General features: G+C 37.5%; 1 protein-coding gene across 1 annotated transcript; it reads right to left on the reverse strand.

Moving 5' to 3' along the window:
* Positions 1-12,479: 12,479 nt before the first annotated feature.
* LOC147927121 (uncharacterized) lies at positions 12,480-13,334 on the reverse strand. Its single transcript, XM_087487314.1, has 3 exons — positions 13,272-13,334; positions 13,077-13,193; positions 12,480-12,989 (listed from the first exon to the last, which is right to left on the reverse strand). The coding sequence occupies exons 1-3, from the start codon at positions 13,332-13,334 to the stop codon at positions 12,480-12,482; spliced, it is 690 nt and encodes a 229-aa protein (XP_087343440.1).
* Positions 13,335-18,823: the final 5,489 nt, after the last annotated feature.

Below are 18,823 nucleotides of genomic sequence, written 5' to 3' on the forward strand. Positions count from 1 at the left end.
AGCTTACATAGTAATTGCAAAAGGTTCCACTTCATTCTTTTGGTTTATTTATATCAAATCTTCAAATTTAATTACAAAACTAAATTTGAATTGGGTTGTTGTATTTATTTTTTGTCAGATTATAAAACTTTCCATTCGTTCATAACTAAAATTAAAGATTTGAACTCCATTAGAAGAGAAAACAACAAGTGAAAGTGACGATAAAGCATTGTTAGCTAAATATATTAGTCTTTGTTAAAAAAAAAAAAAGAAGCTAATACATTCGTCATAGGAAGGAAAAAGCTACCAGTTCCGAAATTAGAGATCAGATATCATGGAGCAAACCAATTCGTTTGTTAATCTTCTTTTTAAGTATAGGAGGTTAATGAGAATTTTAGAATCCGATTTAATGTGAGCTGATGAGTAGCCTCTAGACATGGGTCACATGGCTTACTTGATGTCTGTCTAGGATGGCTAGCGCTTCTTTTTAGATTACACAGGCTAGGTCAGGTATATGGCGATTGCAGATGGTGCACCATTTTCGTATGCATATGCCTTGGTTGGTAAGTTGATGAGATCGACACATTATTATGTGATCTACGTTCATATGTTCTACCTTGAAGCTCTTCTCCTAACCAAAATCAGCCAGGGGTGCCATCAGAACATTCGGTGGCTGCTTAGTCTTATTAGAAAGTCTAATCTCTGTGTAATGTTTTTTTCTAAGAAAAAAGAAAAGAAGAAAGGGGTCAATTTAGGCTCCTTCCCTTCCATCAGAAGTTGATGGATGACCGAGAAAAAACCTAGATATTAGAAGAAAGACCGTTACAGTGGTTCAAGGTAGCTAAATTCATGTTTCGCGAATCTTCTTTCCATGCCGCATTTGTTTCAATATAGATTTCATATGCATTTGGAGGTGTGACAACCCGTCCCATTGACCCCACTAGCCCACCGCTAGCTTGCCCCCATAGGCCCGAAGCTGGCCCTGCAGGGCATCGATCCTAACCCCTCACTGGGCAAATGGAACTATTCATCCAAATCTACAGTAGGTTATTGGTGCGCCAAGCGTTCCTCGAACCCTGGTCCATCACCCTTTAACAACCTTCCCACAGACAAGTTGCCACCAATTGATCTGAGCTTCGGGCCTATGGGAGCAAGCTAGCAGTGGGCTAGTGGGCTCAACGGGACGAGTTGTCACAGAGGGAAAGGTAAGGAAACATGTGGCTTAACGAAATCTTTGAGACTACAACAACCGACTCAAAAATACAATTAAAGTTTATAGTTGATTAGATGTGTCTTAGTTTTTCTATTTGTTAATAACAATCTCAATCAATAAAGAAATATTTTTTTTATCTATATTCCTTGTTTTCCATAGACTTTCATGAATTGATTACTTTTATGTTTTATCAAAACAACAACTATAATCCTTGGTATGTATTTGAATGACTTTAAATTTTGTTTGAAGAAAACGAAAACAAAAACAAAATATAGGTAAATATCTCTTCAGTACAAAATATCTTTTAATTTAATGTTAACTGATTTTGACTTTTTTTTCACAAATGAAATATATTGACTTAGGTAAAATCATTACAAAGAGTATCGAGGAGCCAAATAGGCTTTAATATAAAATCAGCATAATACAGTTTGTCAATACAACCAAATTTAGCTAAAGCATGTGCCACTCTATTATATTCTCTCTTTGTAAAGGTAAAAGTAGAATGGTGTAATTTTGATGTCCAAAGCCTTATATCTTGTAGAAGATTTGTTAAAAAGGCGTTCAAGTATTGACCATTAACCATTTTGATTAAAATTTTACAGTCACTTTAAAATATAATAGATGTGTATCCTCTAATCCAAACCTGTTGAATTGCTACCAAGAGTCCTTTTGTTTCAGCTTCTAATGGAGATCCTGCATACTTTAGTCTAGACGCTCTCCACACAAGTGGGTCACCTTGATGGTTTCTAAAAATCCAGCCGCATGTTGCTTGTTGAGTATGATTGTCATAACCTGCATCAAAGTTACACTTCAGAGACGGATGTATTGGAGTTGACCAAGAGTTATTATTCACGTTGGTGAGGACATTCAGAATTGGCTCCGGAGGTCTCAATGTAGTGATCCATTCTTTTGTGTTAGACTTCATTAAAACTATTTTTGTTGCACTTTCACGGAAATTATTGAAAACCAGATTATTTATAGCCTTCCAAACACGCCATAATAAACAAAAAGGTAAGAGGGATTCGAAAGTGTTAGTGGTTTGTGATGAGAGGGTTATAATTTGAGAGATGGTCTCCTCTGCAGTTGATGGTAGTTGGTTTAGATTTAATAGAGGTGTGTTTGATAATCTCCATGCCATTTGAGCGAAAGGACATGAAAATAGAGCAGGTTGGATTGTTTCATCTATTTGGTGACATCTTGGACAAATAGAATCAATATTCATACCCCTAGTTCGTAGCCTAGTTGTTGTCGGTAAAGCTCTTGAGACAATACGCTAGAAGAAGTGTTTTTAATCTTTCGTAGGATCGCAGTTTCCAGATCTTATTCTTGAGTTCCACCGAGCCATGGGGTATATCAGGTACCACGCCGGGGTCAAATGGATAGTGTGTTACAAACCAGTATCCAAATATTACGGAGTAGTCACCGGATCGAGTGTAGTTCCAAATAAGTTTATCTTGTTTTTCAACTTGAGAAAGATAGATGTTTTGGATTAGCTCATGCTCTGCTTGCGGGAAAATTGAGGATATTTTTTGAAATCCCAAGAACGGACATTACCATTTTTGGAGATTAGACATGCGAGTGGTGTAAAATAATGCGGAGATAGCGGTCATAGTGGTCTAGGAGGATGTTCATCAACAAAGTTATCCACTCCTATGAAATAACTAGAACCTTGAATACTAATACAAGAACACCAAGAAATCAGTAAACTGAGCTTTATTAAGAATTTCTCAAACAACTATCTTACAAGCTTGTTTGATCAGTTTTATGCAACACCACAACAACTGGTTTACCACTGAATCAATCCTAATATATCCAACCTTACCTACACAACAACAGCTATGCTCACTCTCTAATTCACTCACCGATGAAACCCTCAAGCAATATGATTTCTCTTGCTTAAATCTACACTCACAGTTTTCTCTCTATGAAAGTGCTAACAGAACAAGGATGTGTTTGCTTCTCTTTTATAGGCAGCAACAATCTTCACCATACTCTTCTTTATCCAGCAAATCCTCCTATGCTCCATGTCCTTCAAGAACCTCTCTTTATCCAACGAGTCATAGGAGAAACCTCATCATTATGTTGACTTCAACAAGCCACTTGTAGCTTCCAACGAACACCTTTTAGCCTGACACCTTTTTCGCCATGCTCAACATCTCCACACTCGATGCGCCGCACTGTCTTCAAGGTGTTGTGCTGACAAAGACAACTTGACACTTTCCCGCTTCGTCTGAAGTCCTTCAGGTACATTCCGCGACAACTTGTAGCTCATACAGATACTATGTTTCTTCAATCTCCCCCTTTTTATCTCAGTGTGTGCCTCAAGCTTCCTGTAACAAGTTAGTGATGCAGACCAAAAGACAAGAGGGAAACTAAACCAAGTACCATAAAGATTACTCAAATACTTCAGTGCAGCAAAAGGTTCAATACATAACTGAGTAGAAACAAAAGGAGAAGAGTTCTGCAGTCATAGATGCAATACATAACCGTTAGAGAGTTTCAGACTAAAAACAACCAATAAGTCCTACTCCCCCTACATACGAGCATACACTAACTTCTTCAGCCACTCTCGGTCTCATCACCGTCTTCCTCATCTTTTGGGTCACCCTTACCCTTAGAGTAAACGATATCAAGGTAATCTCCCCCTGCTTGAGTGCACAGACTCATATAAAAACTAGTGATAAAGATCAGATAGAGTAAGTGAGGAGAGAGGCTTACCTGCTAGATGCTCCATCATGAGTTTGGTGAAGTCATGCAAATGGCGAATGTCTGACAGAAGTGTGAGTGGAGTCTGAGATGACAAAAGCTCATTCGGTTCAATCTTGAACTTAGCAGGTGCAGCAGAAGTAACATCACCGGGGAGAGCAGGAACAATGTGTTGAAACCGCAAAAGCTGATCGATCAGGTTAGGGAGGATGAGACGAACATTGGACGATGCATTGGCAATCACAGAGTTGTATGCACAGATCTCATCGAAAACCATCTTCCCAAAGTTAAACTGACGACCCTTGAGAATCAGAAATAGAAGTGTAGACCGTTCAACTGACATCGAGCTTGCGTTCCTGGTGGGCATCCAGTTTTGGCAGCAGATCTTCTGAAGCATAGCCACGGTATCACCCATCTCATTTTTGCTGCGAAGATCCCAGGAACGAATGCAACCATCCGTCAGAAGAGTGACAATCTCTTCAAGACTTTCAGGAGTTTGGATCTGAGTCGCATTCAGAGGGTAGGGTTCATGGGGAAGCTGATACATGCGATTGATGATTGCTGGAGAGAACTCATACATGGACCCGCGAACAAAGACCTTGAGTGTGTTGATCCCTTCTGTCTTAGCTTCAGCAAGGTTCGCATAGAATTCCTTGAAAATGTTCCCAACAAAAGAATCCACTTCAGTAACCGTAGGTAAGAGACCAAAGTTGGAAAAGATTTGGTACGCATCACCACCGTGAGTGTTGTCAGCAACAAGGAACCCCATCTCATTGAAGAGTCGGCCCGAGATAGTCTGAAAGCGGCGCATGGTGAGTTCCGAGATGAACTGAGAGGAGAAAGAAGGAGAGGAAGGAAGCTTCAGTTCAGGGTAGCTCCGATCACGACTTGCAGTCTGATGCCGATGCTCAACGTAGCGAGAGAGAAATGTTGGTGGAGGGACTTCGGCAACATCATCTTCAGCAAGAGGAGGGAATCAAACCGTCCATAACATCTTCAAGATCGTCGTGAGAGGATGAACGAGTGGAGCCACGACGAGGCAAGCAACGGGTGGGAGCAGATGGAGGTTTAGTCTTTCCTTTAGATCCAGATGCACGAGTACACGAACACTTGGATGGAGGAAGAGAAGAAGGTTGACGCTTGGTATTCTTAGAACGAGAGACACCTGGTTCGATATAAGGGACAAGCGGAGGAAATGCTGAAGGAGGAACAGGCGCAGCGAAATGAAGTTCAGCAGTAACATTGGTATCATCAATGCCAAGATCTGAGGAGGAAGGTTTGTCGTGATCCATGAGCAAAGAGAAACAAGATCTGGTAGTGAAAAGAGGTTTAGGACACAAAAGGGAGATGTGGACAACAAAGAGACAAAGCAAAAACGGCACAAGGAGAAGTGAATTAGGTTTAGGACAGTCTCCCATATAAATAGCCACCTATGACACTTAACAAACAAATGATTTTCAGAGCAAACCGACTAGCTCGGCCCAAACAGAAAGCAAAACCCAACAAAAGCAACAATGCTTATACACACAGCTTAATGAGATAGAAACATATTCTTTGATATCAATGTTTAACAAGAAAACTATGATAACAAGAAATGTGAAATCTCATCAAAGCATCCTCAAAAAACAAAAATTGTTTTTTTTTGTTTATATACGGATAAAAGAAATATCTGGAATTAAAAAAAAATCACATAGAGCACAAAAAGACAAGAGGATGAGGATACCACACCTGAGTCCTAGGTATAAGGTCAGACAGGCAGATTCCCATGTAGAGGGTTGCACAGCTGCTGTGAGTTTAGTAGATGGAAAATTGCAGTTGCTTACCTCAAAGAGATGTCAAACATACTCAATGATCTCAACAGACTAGATTACACTCATCATACTCAACCGAAACTGATCCTCATGATGTGAAGCTATATTTATGGCGAGGGGGGTTGATGAAGTGATGTAATGAAGAATAGAAAGAGATGCTGATATACACAAGGTAAGTAACCCCCTTTTTTTTTGTGTTTCCCTTTTATATATATATATAGAAATCAAAGAAGAAAGATGAAAGAACATCAACCCCTTTCCTGCCGACTCATACATGGTTGAGTTTTTTTTTTGTTTTTTTTTTGTTTTTTTCTTTTTCGGCTTCATTCATCCTTTTTGGAAATGTTGCAGGAAGAGCATGATGAGCAACTATTTTCTGAAAAGACTTGCCAAAACAGGGTTTTTAATTATACTTAGATAAAAAGAACAAGAGCTGTGCAAACCTGTACAAGAAACCTATTGCATGAGTCTCAAACATATAAACACATTAGTGATCACACAACCCAATTGAAGTTTGAAGATGTGAGAAAGTGTTCAAATCCAAAGGTTTAGTAAAAATATCAGCAAGTTGTTTATCTGAGGACACATGAGAGATCTCAATTACCTTGTTCTCAACAAGTTCATAGATAAAGTGATGCCTAATGTCTATGTGCTTAGTGAGAGAGTGTTGAACAGGGTTCTTTGAGATATTGATAGCACTTTCATAGTTGCGATAGACTAAGAGGGTTAAAGATACAATAGCATAATCAGACAGCATTTGTTTCATCCATATGAGCTGGGTGCTGCAGCTTCCCATGGCAATGTACTCAGCCTCTGCAGTAGACATGGTCACACAGCTTTGCTTCTTGCTGTGCCAGGCGATGAGGTTGTTCCCAAGAAAGAAACATCCTCCAGATGTACTTTGCCGATCATCAAGATTTCATGCCCAATCGGAGTCACAAAAACCTGCAAGACTCGCATTAGTTTGCTTAGAATAGAACAGACCTCGATCAGTTGTTCCCTTGACATATTTGATGATCCTCTTGACAGCATTCAGATGAGACATCCTTGGATCAGCTTGATACCGAGCACACACACCAACACTGAAGCACAGATCTGGCCGAGTAGCAGTGAGATAAAGGAGACTGCCAATCATAGCTCTGTAGAGTTTTTCCATCAACCTTTTGACCAGTTGAGCCCTTCGAAAGCTTGGTTGTTGAGCTCATGGGGGTTATGGCTGACTTGCTCGTTTGCATTCCAAATCTCTGAATTAAGCTCTTTGCATATGTTGATTGAGAGATATGAATCCCACTGTCACTCTATTTGATTTGTAATCCCAGAAAATAGTTCATCTCGCCAACCATGCTCATCTCAAATTCCTTAGTCATTTCTTTGACAAAGGTCTTAACAAGTTTTGGATTAGTGCTTCCAAACACAATATCATCCACATAGATCTGAACAATGAGGATGTTTGAACCTTCTTCATAGATGAACAGAGTCTTGTCTACACTGCCTCTTTTAAACCCATTCTCAAGAAGGAACAGAGTGAGACGTTCATACCATGCTCGTGGTGCTTGCTTCAATCCATACAGAGCCTTCTTGAGTTTATACACATGATTAGGAAATTTTGGGTCTTTAAAACCTTTTGGCTGAGTCACATATACTTCTTCTTGGATGATTCCATTTAGAAAAGCACTTTTCACATCCATTTGAAACATCTTGATGTTCAGAAGACATGCCATGCCAAGAAGTAGACGAATGGATTCAAGGCATGCTACATGGGCAAAGGTTTCATCGAAGTCAACTCTTTCAACTTGAGAATATCCTTGAGCAACCAGCCTTGCTCGATTTCGTGTAAAACTTCCATCCTCATCAATCTCGTTCTTGAAAATCCACTTAGTACCAACAACATTTACTTGCGGAGGCCTTGGAACAAGATCCCACACACCATGCCGAACAAATTGGTTGATCTCTTCATGACAGGCTGCAAACCAAAACTCATCTTCTAAGGCTGCAAAGATGTCAGATGGTTCCAATGTTGAGACAAAGCAAGAGTGTTGTAACATTTCTCGGAAGTTTATCTGGAATCCTCTTGTTTGTCTTTGACCTCCTAGATTGCCAATCATATCTTATTCTGAGTGATTCTTAGGAACCTGCAAAGGTGTTAACCTTGTATCCGCAGCTGATCCTTGAGTGACCTTTGTTTATTCTTCTTGATCCTTTTCAACTTTCTCTTGATCAAGAGTTGAAAGATCTTCATTATCTTGAGCAACAGGGAATTCTTAAGTAGGAGTTCTATCATCAAACACCACATTAACAAATTCTTCAACTCTCTTGAGACGTTTGTTGTACACCCTGTAGGCCATACTGTTTGTAGCATATCCCAGAAAACTTCCTTCATCACTCTTAAAGTCAAACTTACCCAGGTGATCTTTATCATTCAAAATGTAACAAATACACCCAAATGTGTGGAAGTAGCACAGATTTGGAGTTTTCCCTTTCCAAATTTTGTAAGGAGTGGTGTTGGTGTTTGGTTTCACATAGACATGATTGATGATGTAACAAGCGGTATTTATCGCTTCAGCCCAAAACCTTGGTGACACATTGTTACCATGAATCATGGCTCTTACCATTTCTTAGAGGGTTCTGTTCTTTCTTTCAACAATCCCATTTTGTTGTGGTGTCCTTGGTGCAGAGTATTGATGTCGTATCCCTTTAGAGTTACAGAATAAACCAAATTCTTCATTCTGGAACTCACCACCGTGATCACTTCTGATTTGGACGATGGGTCCTTTTTCAGTCTGAAGTTGTAGAGCTAGTATCTTGAAGCTCTCAACAGCTTCTGATTTTTCTTTTAGAAATTTGACCCAAGTGAATCTAGAAAAATCATCAACAAGTACAAAGGTGTACCTTTTTCCATTCAAACTCTCAGTTTGTACTGGCCCCATAAGATCCATGTGTATCAACTGCAGAATCCTTTTTGAACCAATATCAGCGACCTTCTTGTGTTGCACCTTGATTTGTTTTCCTTTGCTGCAAGCATCGCAAACCGCATATGATTTTCCATCGAGCTTTGGTATCCCTCTAACAACGTTAGCCTTCACAATCTTGACTAAAATCTGAGTGTTGATGTGACCAAGCCGTCGATGCCATAGATCAAGTTTAGATACTGTAGCAGATAGACACATCTCTGACTCTTTCCACAAATAACAGTTGTTTCCTGATCGAACTCCAGATAGAACTTTGTTTCCATTCTCATCATATGCACTGCATTCTGTTGTTGTGAATGTGACTTTAAGTCCATCATCACATAACTGGCTGATGCTGATTAGATTTGCACGAAGTCCATCAACAAAATACACATTCGCCAGTTGTGGTTGGTTGGATCTGTCAATAATCCCTTTTCCTTTAATTTGACCTTTTCCTCCATCACCAAAAGTGACTTTTCCACCTAGTATAGGTGTGAATTCATCTAGAGCTGATTGATCTCATGTCATATGTCTTGAGTATCCACTATCAAAATACCAGGAGTTAACTTCAGATGAACCTGTAGATGTGTATGCTACATTGGCTTCTACATCATCCTCTTCAAGTTCTATTAGTCTTATATTACAACTCAAGCTGATATTCTTGGTTGTTTTCTCTCCAGAAATAGCAGTGAGACTCTTGAGATTGCATCTTAAGTGGATCTCATCATCCTCTTGATACATCTTCATTAGGTTGAGATTCGATCTTTCTGTATAAAGATCATTGTACGTCATTTTTCGAGATCCAAACAGAGCAGAACTTTGCCGGCTCCAAGTAACATTTGTTGAGATTCCACAACAGATTGATCTTCTTCCTGAAACTGTAACAGTATCCCCTTTGATGATTTCTACCACAGTGATTACATTCATAGGTTCTTCTCTTTATGATCCTCCTGAGATCATCCTTCAAAGGATGATTTGGCATTTTCTCTGATCTTTTTATCACCGAAATTTCTTCCTTCGAGTTAGTAGAGATATCTGCTTCCTTTGCTAAAAGACTGACACTCACAAAGTTGACAGGTTGAACGATCAGACCGCTTGAGGTTCCAGAATTTCCTTGATACCCTAGACCTCTGTGTGTGGCATCTATTATTTCCATGGACAGAATCTTGTCTAAATCCTTAGTTCCACTGTTCAACATCCTGATCTGCTTTTATTTTTCAGTCAACTCTTTTTCAAGCACTGCGGCTCTTTCCTTTTCTTTGTAGTACTCTTCTTGAAGGTTGCTCAGTTTCTGAAAAAGTCCTTCAGTTGATTGATCATTAGTACTGAGTAGAGTATGACTAACCTTTTCAGTTGCATCTTCATAGGCTGATTCAAGCTTAGATTCCAGAGTGAGCTTTTCTTGAATAAGCTTAAGTTTATCCTTGCTTAGTTGTACCGAACTATCATACATAATTCTGTATTCCTCCTTAGGATTGACTTCTTCATCATTCTCTGAGTCAGAATCAGCTCCTATCTGAACATTATCTCCACTGACTGTAAAAGCAACAAAGTTGAGCAGTTCTTCCCCTTCCTCATCAGACTCGGAGTCACTGAAACTCAACAAAGAATTCTCCTTTGACCTGGTTTGTTAGGACACTCAAAATTTGTGTGTCCCATACCTTTGCACTCAAGACACTTTAACTCATTCCGTTTGGTAACGTGACATTCATGTTTGATATGACCATAGCATCCACATTCATAGCACTGAATCTCCTTTCTCTTAGCAGAATAGTCAGCATTTGGTTTTGATGATCTACCACTGGGTTTGTCTCCTTCTGAATTACTCCAACGTCGCACATCTCTGTTATTGTTTCTCTCAACCTTTTTCAATGCTTTACCAAAATTTATGGCCAGCATGGCCATGCTATCCTTGATTTCTTAAAACTGATCAGGTTTTTGATCGGCCTGAAACGCAATGCTTTTAGACGGTTTGGCTTTGTCTTCATCCGCTTCCATTTCTTCAGATTTTAGTAAGCCGACCAGTTCAGCAGAAGTCATTGACTCAGTATTGCCAGCTACCCTCATTACAGCCTTGTGAGCAGCAAATTTGGCTGGAAAACACCTCAGCAGTTTCTTCACTAGTTTTTGATCCTTGTAGGTCTTTCCAAGCACTTCAGCTTCATTTGCTATGGCACTGAGCTTTGAGCTAAACTTCACTATTGTTTCATCTGGAGCCATCTTCAGACATTCAAACTGAGTAGCTAACATATCAAGTCTCTTTCTCTTAACACTTGACGTTCCTTCATGAGATTGTTGGAGAATATCCCAGGCTTGTTTTGCAGACTTGCATACTTGAATGAGTTTGAACTCATCTTCATCCACACCAGAGAAGATGGCATTCATGGCTCTTGCGTTGAATTTTGACAGATTCTTCTCGTCACTAGTTCATCTGGCTTTAGGTTTTGGAATTTTAACTCCATCTTCTGTTGTATCAAACGGAGGTTCCCAACCTTTTTCTACAGCTGTCCACGCATCTTCTCCTTGGCCTCTGATGAGTTGTGTCATTCAAACTTTCCAATACCCATATCTTTTAGTATCCAGCATGATGTTCTTACTTGTACCCGTACCATCAGTATTTGGTTCCATAACTTAGGATCTAACCTGTGTAGAGACGACAGTCTCAGATCGGTTTCCCGCTCTGATACCAATTGAAATAACTAGAACCTTGTATACTAATACAAGAACACCAAGAAATCAGTAAACTGAGCTTTATTAAGAATTTCTCAAACAACTATCTTACAAGCTTGTATGATCAGTTTTATGCAACACCACGACAGCTGGTTTGCCACTGAATCAATTCTAATCTACCCAACCTTACCTGCACAGCAAAAGCTATGCTCACTCTTTAATTCACTCAACGATGAAACCCTCAAGCAATATGATTTCTCTTGCTTAAATCTACACTCACACTTTTCTCTCTATAAAAGTGCTAACCGAAAAAGGATGTGTTTGCTTCTCTTTTATAGGCAGCAACAATCTTCACCATACTCTTCTTTATCCATCAAATCCTCCTATGCTCCATGTCCTTCAAGAACCTCTCTTTGTCCAACGAGTCATAGGAGAAACCTCATCATTATGTTGACTTCAACAAGCCACTTGCTTGTAGCTTCCAACGAACACCTTTTAGCCTGACACCTTTTTCGCCCATGTTCAACATCTCCACACTCGATACGCCGCACTGTCTTCAAGGTGTTGTGCTGGCAAAAACAACTTGACACTTTCCCGTTTCGTCTGAAGTCCTTCAGGTACATTCCGCGACAGCTTGTAGCTCGTACAAATACTCTGTTTCTTCATCCTAGATGTATTGATTTTCCATCACCCACAATATAGCGAGTACTTTTTCTAGAAGATCTATGCCAATTAAAATAGAGGACCAGCCAGAGGATTGGTTTTTCCTAGTTTTAGCATCCAAAATTGAGTCTTCTCTATAATATCGGCTTTTCATTACACGACCAAAAAGTGAGTTTGGGTATTGAATAAGTCGCCATGCCTGCTTGGCTAGGAGGGTGTCATTGAATTTTGCTAGATCCCTGAATCCCAAACTTCCCTCTTTTTTTGAACTCTGCAGTTTTTTCCAAGCAATCCATGAAATACTATGATGGTTTGAACTTTTTTCCCACCAAAAGTGCATTAGAAGTGATTCTATATTTGAAGTGATTCCCAAAGGTAGCCTGAAACAAGACATAACATAAACTGGCATTGATAAAGCCACTGATTTGAGCATGATTTCCTTTCCTGCATGAGACAATTTCTTTGAAGTCCACCCGGATGTTCGTTTTTTCACTCTCTCAACAATGTAGTCAACCATTTCCTTTTTCTTTCGACCAAACTGTTATGGTAGTCCTGTAGTCCAAGATACTTACCCCCATTTCTTTGATTAGGAATATCAAGTATAGCCTTTAATCGAGTTTGAGTAGTACCATACACTCTGGTGCCAAAAGTTATCATCGATTTTAATATATTAATTTTTTGGCCAGAGTAGTATCCATAGATGTCAAATACATCTTTCAAAGCTTGGCAGTTTTTCCTATTTGCTTGACAGAAAAATAAAGAATCATATGAAAACTGGAAATGAGTGATACTCGGAGCACCATTACCAATTCGGATTCTTCGGATGTCACCTTCTCGTTCTCTAGAGGTTATTAAGTGGCTTAGGATATCTGAATAGAGGATGAATAAATAAGATGATAGGGGATCAACTTGTCGAATACTCCTCTCCGGTTTAATATTTCCATAGGGAGCTTCATTGAACAAAATAGAGTAATTCACCAAGGTTGCAGCTGCCATAATCTAGCTTACCCATTTATCACAGAAGCCAAATAACTTCAGTGTCGTTTCAAGAAAGTTCCATTATACTCGGTCGTATGCTTTACTTACATCTTTCTTCACTGCCATGTAAGTTTGTGATACTCGTTTCCGGACTTTCAAAGAATGCATAACTTCATGTGCTATCAGCACATTGTCTTGGATGATTTGTTCAGGAATAAAAGCCGCCTGTGCATATGAAACTATTTCATTCAGATGAGGTTTAAGTCATTGAACCAAACATTAGGAGACAATCTTATAAAGTACATTGCACAGAGCAATAGAGCGATAATCAGAAAGAATTTGAGGATTATCAATCTTTGGAATCATGCAGATGTTTGTGTCATTAATACTTGGTTTTATGAATGAAGTTTCAAAAAATTTGTTTCACTTCTTGGATCATATGTGGACCAACTGTGTCCAAACATCGTTTATAAAAACGGGCTGTTGAGTCGTCTGGGCCTGGTGATCTATCATCTCCAATCGTGGAAAACTGATTTTGACTTTCATTTTGTGGTATTGTTCTAAAAACAATTAAATAGATTTATTACACTAAAATTTTAAAAGAAAATATGGCACGTACGAAAATAATATGGCATCAAATGTTAGTCTCTCAGAACTTTTTTAAATTTTTTTTACTTACTATATAAGATTATCTTAATATAATTTAAAGGATTTTTTTTAAATGATTGCTTTATAATTTTATCGTTTGTTTTCAAAAGTCAGGTTCGGAATTAAATAATTTTGTAGGCTTTATTGTTTTTTCAGTATTAATGTAGAGGTTTACAATATATATAATCTGATTAATTTGTCAAGACCTTAAACTTCAGTCAAATGGTTTATCAGTCAGAGAAAATCGTCTGATTTATCAAAATAGTGAGTGGGATTAGTAGGATGATAAGTGTAACTATTTTGATAAATCAGACGATTTTCTCTGACTGGTAAACCATTTGACTGGTAAACAAAAATGTAATTCTAAGGCTGTTCACCTAAGCTTTAAAACAACCAATAGGGATTCAACATGTCACTAATTAACATTTTTAAAATTTTGCAGAATTTTATATATTAAGAATTATTTTAAACAACCTATCAGAATTTGAAATGTCATTCATTAACATTTTCTAAATTTCTAGAATTTTTTATAAAAAGGAAAATTTTTTAAATTTATGGAAATAAAAAAAACTATGTACAATATCCCACATTGGCTAGAAAATTTTTAGACGATGGTTCAAACCAGTATAAATAAGATTAATATGCTTCCAACAATGAATGAGCAGAAAAGCTTGATTTATCAGGCGTCCAAGTTTAAAAGTTTTATTTGGTTTGATCCGGTTTTTTATTTGATCAAACTAAAACTTTAAAAAGTTTCAAAAAAATATTATAATATTTAAATTTTTTAAAATTTTAAATATTATAAATATTGAAAATTTTAAAAGCTCTTATATTCGAACCTTTTAAAAGTTTAAAATATTATAAATATTGAAACTTCTAAAAGTTTTAGCTTCAAAAAGGTTTCAAAATATTAGAATTTTTAAATTTTAAAAATTTCTTAACATTTAAAAGGTTTTTAAAAAAATAAAATTTATAAATTTTAAAAATTTGAAATATTAGAAATATTGAAACTTTTAAAAGGTTCAAATATTAAAATATTTAAACTTGATAGAATGTTTTAAAATATTACAATTACTTAACCTCCATAGAAATTTTAAGATAGTATATCTATACTAATAAAAAGTTGAAGCTATAAACTCAAAGGTGTCTATATAGGATTTATAAAAACTAATAAGAATTAGATATTTCGCTAGGAATTTTTTTGGAAATATAGTAGTAATCTATATTATTAATATTTCTTAGAAAAAAAACTTCTATAGAAATAAAAGAAATATGTACAACGTACCACATCGGCTAGAAAATTTTAGACAATGGCTGAGAACCATTATAAATAAAAATAATATGTTTTTAACTTTAAATTTATCAGGTTTGCTTGATTTATGCTTATTTATCAAATTTCCAAATTTAAAAGTTATTTGATTTATTTTAGCAAATTAAATTTTTTAAAGGTTTAAATATTTATTATCGAATGTTTAGAAATACTATAATACCTCCATAAAAATGTTAAAATATTATAACTATTTAAACTCTATAAAAAGTAAAAGTGTCATTAATATTTAACTCTAAAAAAATATTTAATTAAACTACATCTAAAGTTTGAAATATTTTAAATATTTAATTTGTTTTAATAATTTAAAAGTTTAAGAATTACTAAATATTATATATCAATTTTTTTAATATCTTGAAAATATCTTACTTATTTCCGTTTGTGCTTTATATCTATCATGAGCTGTAAAACATATTTTTCTGTATCACTTTACAGATGATTTGATACTTTTGCAGTAAAATTTTTATTTTTAAGTCTAAGAAATAAGGATTGACGTCGCAAGACCTTGATTGATGTTATTTGAGTTTAAAGAAGAAGGATCGACAAAAAACATAAATATTGTTTTTACTATATATGTGTTCATATTACTTTCTGTGCAAGTAAGGATTTTAGTTTGAGAAGTATATGGATGAAATTATCAATAATTGGGTGCATGTGTTGAATATGCTGGTTTTCATGAATTGTACAATTTTTATGAGAAAAAATGATTTTGGTCTTGGAGTTTGATGGGTTAACAAGTTGTGTGGTAGTCTAAAAAAAAAGGTTTTTTCAGTGAAAAACTGTGAAAAAGTTGAAAAAGGAAGAACAAGAAGAAGAGTATAACAAAGAACTGAACGGTAAAAGTAACGATGACAATTGGTATAAAATTTGACAATGAAAATGACAAGAAAGAATATGAAGAATAAGAAAACATTAAATAAAAAATACGAAAACATAGGTGATAGTGATCAATTCAATATGAAAAAGGAGATAAATTCATGATTATAAAATTGTTTTGTTTTTCTGGTGGCCAAAAAAATGGTTTAAGATATGTGAGGTCACCAGTTTGATCCGCCTCGCCTGGACGTCGAGTTAGATTCATGATGTTTTTATCAGATTTGATTTTAGAACACAACTGATTTTTATATTTTTAAAAATTGTGTATATGAAATTTAATTTTTTCCTTAATAGTAATTTAAAGTTTTCTGTAAGATAATATTTCATTACCTCATCAATCATATATAATTTTTATCAAAATATATCAAACAAACCCACGCGTAGCGTGGGTTTAAAACCTAGTATATACTAAATAAAAGTAGAAGCTATAGGCTGCTAAGGCTATCCACCTAGGATTTAAAACATCCAATCATAATTTGACATGTCACTAATTAACATTTTTAAAATTTCCAGAATTTTCTATATTAAAATATTTTTGAACGACCAATCAGGATTTGACATGTCATTCATTAACAATTTTTAAATTTCTAGAATCTTTTAGAAAAAGGAAAATTTTAAATTTATGGAAATAAAAGAACTATGTATAATATCCCACATCGGCTTGAAAATTTTTAGACAATAGTTCAGAACTAGTATAAATAAGATTAATATGCTTCCAAAAACGAATGAGCAGGAAAGGTTGATTTATCAGGTGTCAAAGTTTCAAAGTTTTATTCGGTTTGACCCGGTTTTTTATTTGATCAAATTACAACTTTAAAAAGTTTCAAAAAAATATTATAATATTTGAATTTTTAAAAGTTTACACCATAAAAACATGTTTATGCTTATTGATCTCTGTTTGTGCTTTATATATCTTATGAACTGTAAAATATGTTTTTGTGTATGACTTTACAGATGATTTGATACTGTAACACCCGCAAACCATTTTCTTGGAATTTTGGTGAGGGTGTCGATCGACACCACAGGGGGAGTGTCGATCGACACTAGTGGTAGCCGGTTTGGTCGGTTCAATTTTAATTGACCGGTTTGCGTGGTTGGTTTAGGAAATCCCTAAAATTGAGTTTTTAGAGGAAGAAAACGACCTAGGGTCGTGTAGTTTGTGTTTTATCGCTGTTTTCAGAGAAAAACAAAAGAGAGAGAAGTTCTTGAGCTTTTGAGAGAGATTGGTGAGATTCCTTGCTGTTCTTGGGAGATCTAAGGCTGGGAAGGAGTTAGAAGCTTGCTAGGAGTGAGGGAATTCGTTCTTGTTGGTCAGAATCTTCTTGGAAGAGGTGAGTGCATGACCATGGCTTATCTAAGCTAAGATCTCTAGATTCTATGTGATTTGGTGCTTATGTGGTTGTTTCTTTGAGTTCTCTATGGTATTTCGTCACTGTCTGGGCTGGGTTTGGCTTTTGGGAGCGCATGGAGCGGATTGGAGAAGATTGAAGGCGAGATTCGGAGTTTCTGATCGAGGGAAATCGCTGCTCGGCATCGGTGTCGGTCGACACCAGTTGGGGTGTCGGTCAACACCAGTTGGGGTGTCGGTCGACACCAACGCGAGGACGGCTCGGGACTTTGGCGAGTGTCGATCGATGCCATGTGGAGGTGTCGGTCGACACAAACTAGGGTTTTCGGGAGTGTCAGGCAGGGTGTCGGTCGACACCAGTTTGGTGTCGGTCGACACCAGATAGTCAGTGTTGATCGACACCATCTGGTGTCGGTCGACACCCCTCTTCCAGTTAAGATGGATGTTGCATGCTTGTATATTGCCTGGTTTGTTTTATTGATTGTTGTTTGTGGCATGTAGAGATCTTATTGCTTGTGTGTATAGCCCAGTAGATGGGAGGATTGCCTCACTAAGTATTTGTGATAATACTTACGCATCTCAATTATTGTTTGTGGTGTGCAGGTAAAGGCAAAGTGTGATCGTGGAATCCAGGCAATGAAGAGGAGGATGTTCTAGGGACTTGATTGGATGTTGTCTGGCATTGTTAGGTTGCTAGAGTTGAGTCATTAGAAACATTGTTAGGTTGCTGGTTTCATGTTTTCTGATGATTGATTATTGAATATTGCTTATGCTATGGTATTGGTTATATTATTGGTTTATTATTGGTTATTGGCATTGAGTATTCCGCTGTTGAATGTGTTTGTGGTTAGGAGGCTAGTGGGTATGGGACCACTAGTTGTAGATTATTATATTATATTATATTTATTATTTATTATTAAAAAAAAAAAGGGTCGGTCGTTTCATTTTGGTATCAGAGCCCTTACGGTTCTAGGTTTGGGTTCACTAGGTTTCTGTTGTAGATGTTTGGGATTTGCATGCTTGATTGATTATGTGAGTTAGTCAATTGTGTGTGGCATGGAGTCCTAGAACATCATCTTCGAGCCGAGTGTGTGATTCCACGGTGAGTTTATGTTTCTATGTTATAATAGGAATTGTTTGCTTAGCCTTCTGTTCATGGTAGTGCAGATAGTTAGAGAGGATGCTATGGCTGGTCGAGGACGTGGACGCGGACGTGGCCGCGGACGTGGTCGTGGTAGGGGCAGAGCCCCAGTGGTTAGTGAGACCGAGGACCAGAGTGTGACAGCTGAGGGTGTTGGCGAGTCGCAGGGTGTTCCGGGGAATTCCGTGAGTGTGGCAGGAGGGGGCGGTGTTGATGCTCCAGTGGCCAGTGATGCTAGGGTCCCGGGTGTGGGGGTCCTAGCGGGTGGAGTCCCTGGTGTTGACGTTGCGGCTTTGCTAGCATAGGTGTTGGCGCGGTTACCACCAGTGGTACCGTCTCAGGCTCAGGTAGTGCCACCAGTGGTGGCGGAGGAGCGGCAGCCAGTGGCTGCGGATGCAGGGGTCCATGCTCGTTATCTCAGCATGTTGACAAAGATGGGTCGGTTGCGTACGGAGCAGTTTTCGGAAGGTGTAGATCCTACTGCTGCGGATGTGTGGACGACGAGAGTGGAACGT

Source organism: Camelina sativa, chromosome 15, assembly GCF_030686135.1.
Source record: "Camelina sativa cultivar CO46 ecotype springtype chromosome 15, ASM3068613v1".
Classification (NCBI taxonomy): Eukaryota; Viridiplantae; Streptophyta; class Magnoliopsida; order Brassicales; family Brassicaceae; genus Camelina; species Camelina sativa.